This window comes from Cibotium barometz, chromosome 40, assembly GCF_041138505.1.
Source record: "Cibotium barometz isolate CiBa-2024 chromosome 40, ASM4113850v1, whole genome shotgun sequence".
Lineage (NCBI taxonomy): Eukaryota > Viridiplantae > Streptophyta > Polypodiopsida > Cyatheales > Cibotiaceae > Cibotium > Cibotium barometz.
Window position 1 is genome coordinate 46622876 of NC_141085.1, and position 11662 is coordinate 46634537.

The window sequence follows — 11662 nt, forward strand, 5'->3', positions numbered from 1 at the left end:
TTGTTCTCTTGTTCAAAGTCTCTCGTACTTCCATGGTACACAAAAGAGAAAACACACCGGGCTCTTATGATGAAAGAGAGGTTATACAGTGGTCGGCTGTCTCTGTCCAGTAGCACCTCCCCTCTGTTTCGCCTGCAATTGCCCGACTAGCTGCAACTGCCTGACGCCTGGCTGCCCGTTGTTGGCTGCCCGTTGCTGCCCGCCTGGTCGCCGAGAGTCTCCCGCCTGGCTGTAGCCCATATGTGCAGCAGCGCCCCTTTGCTGGCTGTAGTCCATACGCGCAGCAGCGCCCCTTTGTTGGCTGTAGCCCGCCTGGCGCCCACACGATGACCACTCCAAGGACATGCCATAACTCCACACGGCGACCTGCCCCAACCTGGCACTCGTTGTTGACCACACGGCGACCACCTCTCCTTCAGCTCCGCCACCCTTCGCTTTATAAAGAACTTGCTTTTCCAAAAAGCCAATAGCAAAAATCGTAAACTTCCAAAAAAATAATCATACTTTAAATCATCAAAGGTTTAAAAACCTTATAACCTTTAAAATTCTTTTTGTCCCCTTTCACACTTGGGCTGGCCACACATATGGGTTTCCTTTTCATATCCAAACTGATGCCTGTTCACATTGTCCATCCCGTGCCCATCTGCTTGTTGTCCAGAGAAAAACACAAGGTCGTAACAGAACGAGTCGGTGGTATCCTTCTTGACAAGCCTCAAAGAGGTGTGTGACAAGCTGCGTGGTTGGTGATCATGTGGATGATCTGGATATGGTGAGCATCATGTTCACAGATCTTCCTCCAAGCTATCAAGCTTGCATACAGCTTTTATGGTTTGGGAAACTACTCCACCTTTTGAAGAGCTTTCGGGTATGTCATTTCACGAGGAGATGACCCGGAAAGGCGAGACCCCAAAGGGTTCAAGGGGGAGTGAAGAAGCATATTATGTGGGATCGAATTTCCAAAGAGGAAGAAGAGGACGGTTGTGGAAGAGGCAGTTTCAGATTTCCTTCAAACTGTCCCATGCAAAACCATGGTGAGAATTCAACATTTGGACAACCACAAAATCAAAGATCCAATCAAAATTTCAGCTTAGAGAGGAAATTTAAGGTTGTCCAACAACATTGGATTTTTTTGATTTTTTTTTCTAGAAAAGAGATTTCTATTGAGGAGAGATGACTACATTTGTTTTGGTGCTATTGTTTGGTTGACACAGTCGGGCCCGCAAATCAGATTTGAAGGGAACGAGAGAGATATGATCATGCAGGTTACCCAGGGAGTGGGTCGGTAGTGTCATCTTCAGGACATGCCAAAGTCAGGCTAGGTATCTCCAGCACAGAGATTGGACACCGCATGGGAGATCATTACTGGCATCATAGCTTGGCAGGCTAGATGCATTGAGGCCATGGAAAGCACATTGGTTAAGGATATCCTGTGCGTTTGTAGGATTTGGTGTGATATTATCCACACACTCATGGCCACTTGGGCCAGGATTCAGGGATCTTCGAGGGCCGCAAAGAGAAAACATGGCCAATCTATGAGAGAATGGGATCATGGCATTTTTTAATCTCTTTCTCATATGGGGCCTCGCTAGCAGCACAAGGCACTTGATTGGTTGAGATTTCCCTCTTGCTTGGTCTGAAATCTCCCTTTTTGTAAACTTTTTACAACTTTGGATTTTGAAGCAAAGTCCCGTGTTATTATTGTGGCAAAGATGGGCATATAGAGAGGGATTATTGCATCAAGAAGTAACAAGTACAACAAGGAAATGGAGAAAGAGGAAGAGGATGCAACTTCCCCAATCATGGAAGGAAAACATTAAATTTTGTTGGCCAAAGGGAGCAAAAGGATGAGCTTCTTCTCATGGAAATGGAAACCTCGACCCCCCATGATGGTGAGTGGTTTCTTGATTCCGGGGCATTCTTTCATATGACTTATAAGGATGAGTTTTCAAACTTTGTGGAAGAGGGCTGTAAAAATAGTGTGATTCTTGGTGATGATAGTGCTCAAGGGATTGAAGGGTATAGAGGCATACCAATTCAGCTTTCATCCGGTATGAAAGGTCACATCAAAGATGCTTTACCAATTATCAACTTGGCAAGGAGTTTGCTTTTCGTGGGCGTATTGCAAATCAAGACATGAAGATTGAGTTCTACAAAGATAAGTGCCTCATCAAAGAGAAGAACTTTAAGGTTGTAGCTCATGGGGTAAGAGATGATGGAAAGTTGTATAAGTCAAACATCATTATGGATCAACAAGATTTGGTCCAAAGTCAATTGTGGCACGAAATATTTGGTCATTTGACTTATGGCAACCTTTATTTGCTTCATGAAAAAGATACGATGATCGGTCTTCCAAAGATAAATGTAAATTCGGATGTATCTGAGCCATGTATGATGAGCAAGCAAGCAAGGATACCATTTCCAAATAATGAAGAATATAGTCAAAAAGGAGTTTTTGATTTGATATATAGTGATATTTCGGGACCCTCTCCAACCCCATCTCATGGAGGTGCTTTATACTATATTACATTCATAGATGACCACTCACGGAAGTGTTGGGTGTTTTTTTTAAAGCATAAATCGGAGGCTTTGAAGTATTTTCAAGAGTTCAAAGCAAAGATGGAAAATTAGCAAGGAAGAAAAGGCTTCTAACCACATGAATAGTCATAGTGAGTGGTTCATAGATATGCAAAAAATGGAAAGACCAAGGTATGTAGAAATAGGTAATGATACTGCGCATGTTGGTAAGGTGCCATTGTGTATGCAAGATGAAAAAATGAAATACATAGCTAATGTACTTCATGTTCCAAACATTACAAAGAACCTTGTTTCTATTGAATAAATTCTTGAGTCAGGGTTTACAAGTGAGGTTTAATTCTCATGGCTGTTATGTAGAAGATTTCAATAACCAGTCCATGTGGTTTAAAAGGGAAACATAAAAAGGGATGCAAACTACAAGCCAAAGACATTTATTTGGTTGGTGAGGTGTCCTAGATGTAAATCTAGATGCAAATAAAATAAAAAAGATTTTGGATCTAGATATAGAGATAGGAAAAACATATTTTTAAGGAGTATCTATCCTTATCACATTGGATTTTGGGAAAGAGAATGGAGCTTATAGAAGAAGGAAAATATTTGTTTCTTTTATCGGATTTACTTGCTAATGGGAAGTCTCAACTTCAATAGACTCTCTAGTGTTCTAAATATGTCCAAGAGATTAAATACAAGGAAGTTCTCTTTTTGGTCATTGGAAAGATGCCATGGATGAGGATGTGGCTGCATCGTATGCAAATGAGACATGGGATTTAGTGCCCTTCCTAAGGAGAAGAAGACAATTGGATGCAAGTGGATCTACAAAGTAAGGCAAAATTCAAATGGGTCTGTGAGTAGGTACAAGTCAAAATTGGTAGCAAAGGGAATGCACAGACCTATGGCATTGACTACGAGGAGACTTTTAGTCCGGTTGCTAGGATGGCAACCGTGAGAGCAGTCATTGCTATGGTTGCATTAAACAGATGTAAAGAATGCTTTTTTACATGGTGATTCACAGGAGGAGGTCTACTTGGTGCAACCACCAGGATATGAGGACCACGTAGATTTTATTGGCAGGTTGTGTAAAGCCTTGCATGGCTTGAAGCAAGCACCTAGAGCATGAAGATAGGAGATTATCTTGTCACTATTGGATTTCTCATATCTACAGCAGATTTTTCACTTTTTGTGAAAAAGACTAACATGGACATTGTTCTGGTCATCTATGTTGATAACTTGATTGTTAGAGGTGAGAGTGATATTGACATTCATGAGGTGAAGATGCTCCTCAAGTAGTAGTTGAAAAATGAAAGATTTAGGTGAGTTGCGATGCTTCCTAGGTATAGAGGTGCTTAGATCACGTGAGGGGATTTGGCTTTGGCAGTAGTGGCAATATGCTTTGGACATGCTGTTCAAGTATGAAATGACAGGTTGTAAGCCAATCTCAGTGCCATTGGAGCATAACACAAAATTGGTTAATAAGTGATCTTTTGGAGGACTCTACTACATGTTGAGAGATGTAATCGCAATGTTGTATGTATGTGGGAAAGCACCCTAGAGGTACAAGATACTGTGGTAAGATAAGAATGCCACATGTATGGTGTGTGAGTATTGACCAAAAGAGTGAAAAAGGGAGTGCCACATGGATAATGATGTGTAAAGTGGGATAAGGCTAGAAGACCTATATCATTGTATGGTTCATTGTAAATGCAATAGAGATCTTGTGTTGAGTGTGCAATCTCTCTCTCTCTCTCTCATGGAGTTTTTAGTGTGGTATAACCTACCTTAATCTTATGCTTAATCTTGTGTCTATCACCATGATTAATTCCATATTAGGATTGTTAAAACATAGTATCAAAGCTTGGGTGGGCTCTTGGTCATGGTGAATATTTATGTATAGATTTCTTGGTTATGTGTTTATTTGATTAAGCATTTCATTATGTATTAGCATTTTGATTAAGAAAAAAAATTATGCACACTCATATTATCATTTATATTTGCATTTGTGAGGATTTGAGAGAGATTTTCATTAGAAGATGGAGACTAGAAGGTGCTAATTGAAGATTGCATCGAGGGATATGCAATGGAGCCACCATAGTCAAGATTGAAGTGAAGATTTGCATCATGGGGGATGCAAAATCGAGTTGTCATCATCAAGGAGAAGCTGCCAAGGAGATTTGTGAAGATATTTTGATGATTTTGCCTCTAATTTGGTGTTTGAGCATGGAAGAATGCTCGTATTTGAGAAGGGTTTCTATGTGATGGGATCATGAATCCCATGGTTCTTTGCTTATGGGCAAAGATGGAGGAGGTGCATGCTTGACCGTGTCAACAAGTGGTGATGGGTTGGTTGCAGTCCATATTGGAGCATGTCAGTTGAGGCATGGTTCATGGTCAACAAGTGGTGATGGGCTGGTTGCAGTCCATATTAGAGCATGTCAGTTGAGGCATGGCTCATGGTTTTGCTCATGGAAGATGGGCAATGTTTGGTGGAAGCTTTCACGTGGAGAGCACCTTGGATTTCTTTCAAGAAATTCACTTGGAAAGTATCCTTGGATGCATGATAGGATGAGAAGTCTGTGTCAAAACCCCAAAGGATCTCCTCGTAGAACGCTCCTGGTTCGAGACTCGAAACGTGCAAACAAACAAATAAACAAGAAGGGGGTGCAAGCCGACTCACCTCCCAACCACGACAGCCGTGGGCAAGCCCACGGTCTTGGCTGCCTCCACCGAACCACAAGCTGAGCTAACTAGGTTGACGTACCGACCAATCTCCACCTCGTGACGTCCCATACCGACACGAAGCTACCCTTGCGGGCCTCGAGACTGTTGCCGGCCTCGGCTGCGTAAAGCAGGTGCACGTCTGCACTAGATCCAGGCTCCAGACCATAGAGCTCTCACAAATCACGCGAGACTCTATATGACTAATGACTAACCTTGGCCACTCTTTTATAGGCTCTTGGCCAGTCATCGGGCGTCCACACTTGGGCGCCCACCCATCCATACTTGGGTGCCCGTCCGTTAGTCTACCCCTAACACAGCTCGCCAATCAGCCTGCCTAGCTCCAAGCTTCCCTAAACCTCGAAGCTAGTCTTGTGTGTGTATAGCACACGATAGATACACACTGTGCACATGACACTGTCAAAATCCCAAAGGATCTCCTTGTAGAACGCTCCTGGTTCGAGACTCAAAACCTACAAACAAACAAATAAACAAGAAGGGGGTGCAGGCCTGACTCACCTCCCAACCACGACAACCGTGGGCAAGCCCACAGTCTTGGCTATCCCCACCGAGCCACAAGCTGAGCTAACTAGGTTGACGTACCGACCAATCTCTACCTCGTGACGTCCCATACCGCAACGAAGCTACCCTCGCGGGCCTCGAGACTGCTGCCGGCCTCGACTGCGTAAAGTAGGTGCACGTCTGCACTAGATCTAGGCTCCAGACCATAGAGCTCTCACAAATCATGCGAGACTCTATATGACTAATGACTAACCTTGGCCACCCTTTTATAAGCTCTTGGCCGATCATCGAGCGTCCAGAATTGGGTGCCTGTCCGTCCATACTTGGGTGCCCGCCCGTTAGTCTATCCCTAACTCAGCTTGCCAATCAGCCTCTGCCTAGCTCCAAGCTTCCCCAAACCTCGAAGCTAGTCTTGTGTGCGTATAGCACACGATAGATACACACTGTGCACATGACAGTATGCATGATATGGAGCTCATGTGTAAGCTCAAGGAAAAGAGAAGTTGCAAAGGAGCTTCTATATGAAGGAAGAAGCACACCTAGATCTCATTTAGAAGCAAATTGTGGCTGAATCAATGGCTAAGTTGAGGAGGTTTTTGAGGCAAAATGTTACATGTACAAGGGGCTACATATTTAGATGACTTAAAGAGGAGAATCTAACAAGTAGGACTCGCATCACAACAAGGACCATTGAGGAAGCTCACAAAAGGACCATATGATTGGTTGTTGAGACTTCATAGAGATGGCTCCGTATAGGCAAAAACATACAAAAATGTAAGCTGCATACCAAGTTCAAGGAGAACTATTGGTTTATAGGGTAACAATAGCGCATTGCATATATAAGTTAAAGGAAGCAAAAGAGAGATGGAAAAGTTTCTTTGAAAGTAAGCGCAAGACAACAGCAGATCATGGATCACAAGGGGCAGCAACGCCTACAGTGTTTTCGTCCCAAGGATCAAAGCCTACGCCGGGCAACCAAAATTACAAAGATGTTGCAATTCCGGTTAATGCCTGAGCCAGAACTCCTAAGGTGTCATTAGAGAGGAATCGTGCACCTTTTGCCTCTAGCACTAACTTACGCCCAAGACAAGCCTGCGGGGGCTGTTGTCGCGACCTCGGGTGATAGTAGCAAGAGAGAGAAAGACTAGTAGGCACAGTGAGGACAGTGGAAGCTACATCATTACAAACTGCAGAGAAGCAAGCACAAGGCATGAGCAATCGTCATTGGTTAGCAAGGTTTCCATGCAAGCTCAGAGCAAGAGTCGGGTGCCAGAGAGTAGAGGGCTGCAACAAAGGCGGTTCCCAACAGTGACGACTCACAGCCTAGAGAAGCTCTGGGTCCCATAATTGCAGAATGCCCACATGGTCTAGTTTGGCGCGTAGCAGCAAAGAAGAGAAGGCTTGGCACTATGCATTTGCTAGCAATGATGCGATTTGGCACGTTATAAAAAAAACAAAAGAAATTATGTTTCTTTATTAGTTCTTATTAAAGTTTTAAGGGTGGTTTCACACATACGTTCTTGTAAACACGTAAAGCCTTGTTCACATGCATAATCAGTGCAGCATGTGTTTGCTTTGTTTGTATAAGATATCCATGTACATGTGTTCACACATGAGAGCCCTATTCGTTTGCAGCCAAAGTGGAGTTATATACCACACACACAAAGGTTGTATCACCTTGAAATAACGGACAAATATCGGCTTCACGAAAGTCGTGGTGGTTTTGACCATATTGGACGGGTGCCTTGCCCTTGCATTGGCATAAAATTGATGTAAAATTATCTCACCTAGATTTATGAGGATCCTCTGCTCGAGCCCTCAGGTGCTCGAAATGGATGTATTTGTGGTGTGTGTTGAGTTGTGCACACATGGACGTCGCACTTCATGGGTTGGTTCCCACCCAAACATTTATGTTCAAATAGGACTCAGTGGTTCCGCTTTGAGCAAGTGGGCTCAAATGAACTTCGTGTCTAGGCTGGCTAGATACATACACGCACAGTTGTTGAACACTCCAATTTCGCATTGAGGGAGAGTGTTGAGAGACGCGTTGCATTTGGCAATGCTACATTGGTGTTATGGGTGATAGGTGAGTTGTGGAACACCTCGATTAAGTGGGGGTGTTGAGAGATGTAATCGCAGTGTTGTGTGTATGTGGGAAAGCACCCTAGAGGTACAAGATACTGTGGTAACATAAGAATGCCACATGTATGGTGTGTGATTGTTGACCAAAAGAGTGGAAAAGGGAATGCCACATGGATGATGATGTGTAAAGTGGGATAAGACTAGAAGGCCTATATCATTGTATGGTTCATTGTGAATGCAATAAAGATCTTGTGTTGAGTGTGCAATCTCTCTCTCACTCTCATGGAGTTTTTAGTGTGGTATAATCCACCCAAATCTTATGCTTAATCTTGTGTCTATCACATCCCATATTAGGATTGTAAACACTACATACATGTGCATTGTAGGGAGTTTGCTTCACATGACTATCACCAGGCTAGATTTGAGCTCTGTTGTTGGATGGTGAGTCAGTTTATGCACACTCCGAGGAAGCCACACTTGGATGTAGCTAGGAGGACACTCAGGTACATGAAGTCCACAGTGCACTATGGAATTTTCTATGAGGCTGGATTACAGGTATAGGTACATGGATATATAGATGCAGATTGGGTTGGTACTGTCTCAGCCAGGAGATCTACTAGTGGCTTAATGCTTTCTTTTGGGAGTGCTGTTGTTAGTTGGAGTAGCAATAAGCAACCAACGGTTGCTTTGTCAAGTATAGAGGTTGAGTATTGGGGTGTTGCTATGGCAGCATGTGAGGTAGTTTGGTTGCAGAAGCTACCGGCAGATATGGGTGAGCCCATGGATAGAGTTGCCGTTTATTGTGACAACATGAGCAACATAGAGCTCGCTAGTAGCCCAGTGTATCATGCTAGGATGAAGCACATTGAGGTGCATTATCATTTTGTTAAGGAGAGGGTTCTAATACGTGATGTGGATCTAGTATATGTCAGTACAGAGGATGAGACAGCTGACATCTTCACAAAGGCATTGGGTACAGAGAAGCTCCGTAGGTTCAAGAGCTTACTTGGAGTGCAGGATATAGCTCAAGGAGGCGTGTTGCGATATCGAGCTCAACTAGTGCGGATATGGATGACACACTGGGATGACGACTCCACACTTATGCCATTGGCTTGGTTGGTGAGATTATGGGTGATATGCCACCAATGGTTCACAGGCTGTGTGACAAACACTTTGGTTTACTAGAGTTATGGCATAGTTAAAGCGCCAGATCATATAGTCGGGTTCACACTATGGACCGACCTTGTATGTTTTAGTAGGAGGTACTTTCCCTTATAGTATGTACTCTTATCTTTATGTTATGGTTATAGAGAAGAGAATAAAACACAATTCAGCCATCCATCTCTCTTGTGTGCTTATCTAGTCTTGTGTGTCTGTTTTTGCTTACAAGGAGCTCAAGCTCACCCTCTCGCCCGCATTCTTCTCATGTTATGTCACACGCCATGCGGATTGCAGCTAGCCAGCTATGGGTATCTTCACACCGACTTCAAATAGATAAAAGGAGAGCTCAGAGGATACCTCGGGAGGACAGGATATGCAGATTGTGTGAGTGAGGGTCAAAGGAGCACTACAATCCTGGATGAGCCGCTCCCAGTACCTCCGGACATCATTGTATACAGTTTGTGTTGTGTTTTTCTTTTTTGACATGATAAGATTCCATGGACGTCATTGTACACTTTTTGGTCTCATAAACCCTTTGGGTCTTTCTTGGACGATTACTATAACTCTCTCTCTCTCTCTCTCTCTCTAGTAGACGTTAATACAGCTTTCTTTCTTTCTTTTTCTTTCTCTCTCGTGTATGTTGTCATAGAGGAGGATGACATATGTGAGCCCCACTGGTTTCATTGGCCTTATTGCTCATTGTACATATAGGACCCACATAGTACGTGGGCTTATTCTTTGGTTTTTAAATGTTTCCATGTTCATCTTTATGATCTCAGTTTACATATGGAACAGATGTAGCACTTTTGGTTCACAGAGCCATTGGGTCCATAGTAGATGCTAATAGCATCTCTTTCTTTCCCTTCCCACTCATGCACACACCTGCACACATGAAATGGCACACGCACACGTAACACATGCGTGCACACACAAATTAGCATATTCTCTTGTTTTGTCTTGAAGTCTTGCTATGATCTCCAACTATTTGTTATAGCATTTGGTTTCAAAAGATCAGATTCTTATATGCATAGTTCCTCAATCTGATTTTTAACACTTCACTTCCTCCTGTGTCATCAGCATTTAGCAGCAGTCAAAGGTCATGAGGATATTGTGCTCTTCTTGGTGCAAGAAGGTGCAGATGTAAACGTGGAAGGTAACTTCCACTACTTGACATGATGAGCATATGGGATTGTCAATCCTGTTTCTATAAGTCTGTTTGAATATCTCATAAGAGTAACAAAACGTTATGTTGCAGATAAATTTGGTAACACCCCTTTGATCGAGGCTGTGAAGGGATGCCATAATAATGTCATAAAAATCCTACGTACTGCGGGAGCGGCTTTAACTGAGCAAAATGCCGGAGGCCACTTGAGGAGAGCAGTACTGAGTGGAAATCTAGAGTTAGTAAAGAGTCTCTTGGAAAATGGTATAGATCCAAATTGTAGCGATCACAACAGTCGAACAGCTCTCCATATTGCAGCTTCAGAAGGCTTGACAATGATGGCTAAGGTTTTAATAAGAAATGGAGCGGATATTTATGCAAAGGACAGGTTTGTCCCTCCACATACTACGTCTTGTTTGGTATTCATGGAGTGTTCGTCTTTTGCATTTCTGTGTTTTGTCTCGGAAATATAAAAATTTATGATTTTTTTTCTAGTTTATTATAGGCTTATGTATCATGCATGTGTGTGTGTGTGTGTGTGTGTGTGTGGGGGGGGGGGGTCACACACACACACAGAGGTGCGCATGTGTGCGTGTGCTTGCATGTAGATATACGTCTAGCAGGTGTAGGCTGGTGGAAGGATTCAAACCTGAGTTCCTGCCCAGTGAATAAATCCCTCTAACATGAGGCTACACGCCCGTTTACTAAACATATATAATGTCTCTTCAAAGGAACAAAAAAGATTTAGATATATGAATATATCTCTGTGAAAGAACATGTAGCATACATTTTATGCTTGTCTTAATCAATGTGAATTGATGAGAACAGATGGGGTAAGACACCTATGCACGAAAGCACACAGTTTGGTGCAAGGATTTTCAAGAACCTATTCAAGGATGAAATGATGGACAAGGATGGGTATGTGATTGATGGCAAGGCAGCGTCATATGCCGAAAACTTGAAAGGTTTTCTTCTGGACACCTGGATGGCTCATCTTATTCGAATCTTACTACATGATGACATCTGATTTGGCCTTGTTCATGTGATCTAGGTGATGATTCTTTACATGAGATTGAGTTTAATACTTCTTCGGATGAAGATAGGGGAAAAGTCTCTGGAGATAGTGACAATTTGGAAGACCAATGCAGACAAATGCATGGGTTACATGGAGAGGCTAAGGTTGAATTTAAGAGAAGGTGTACAGTATTTGCTTGCCGTCCTTGGACTCCTCTTGAGGAAAGAAAACATGGCTTAGTTGTATGGGTACCTGATACCATTGATGGCTTATTATGTGTGGCTTCCCAACACTTTGGTGATACATATAATCATGTTTTGAACCAAGATATGGGGGAGATCTTGAATGCAGGTCTTATAAGGGACTCCGACAAAGTTTATGTGATTGATGACTCTTGAAAGTAAGAGGCTTTTTACATGAAAAATTCAGATGTACATGCAGTTAAGTCTTTATTATCAAAATATTGATTATTT

At 42.9% G+C, this 11662-nt stretch overlaps 1 protein-coding gene across 3 annotated transcripts in view; it reads left to right on the forward strand.

Annotated features, from left to right (window-relative positions):
- The window catches only part of LOC147615572 (potassium channel KOR2-like), a 37300-nt gene that overhangs the window by 25181 nt on the left and 457 nt on the right, over window positions 1-11662 (forward strand). For 2 of the 3 annotated variants that reach the window (XM_086779684.1, XM_086779686.1), the window contains 4 exons: window positions 10090-10165; window positions 10268-10562; window positions 11003-11139; window positions 11226-11589. In XM_086779684.1, coding sequence (XP_086635810.1) covers window positions 10090-10165; window positions 10268-10562; window positions 11003-11139; window positions 11226-11587 — 870 coding nt within the window. In that variant the 3' untranslated portion in view covers window positions 11588-11589. Of the gene's footprint in view, window positions 1-10089; window positions 10166-10267; window positions 10563-11002; window positions 11140-11225; window positions 11651-11662 lie in introns of those variants that run through there. The other variant, XM_086779685.1, reaches the window with a different exon arrangement.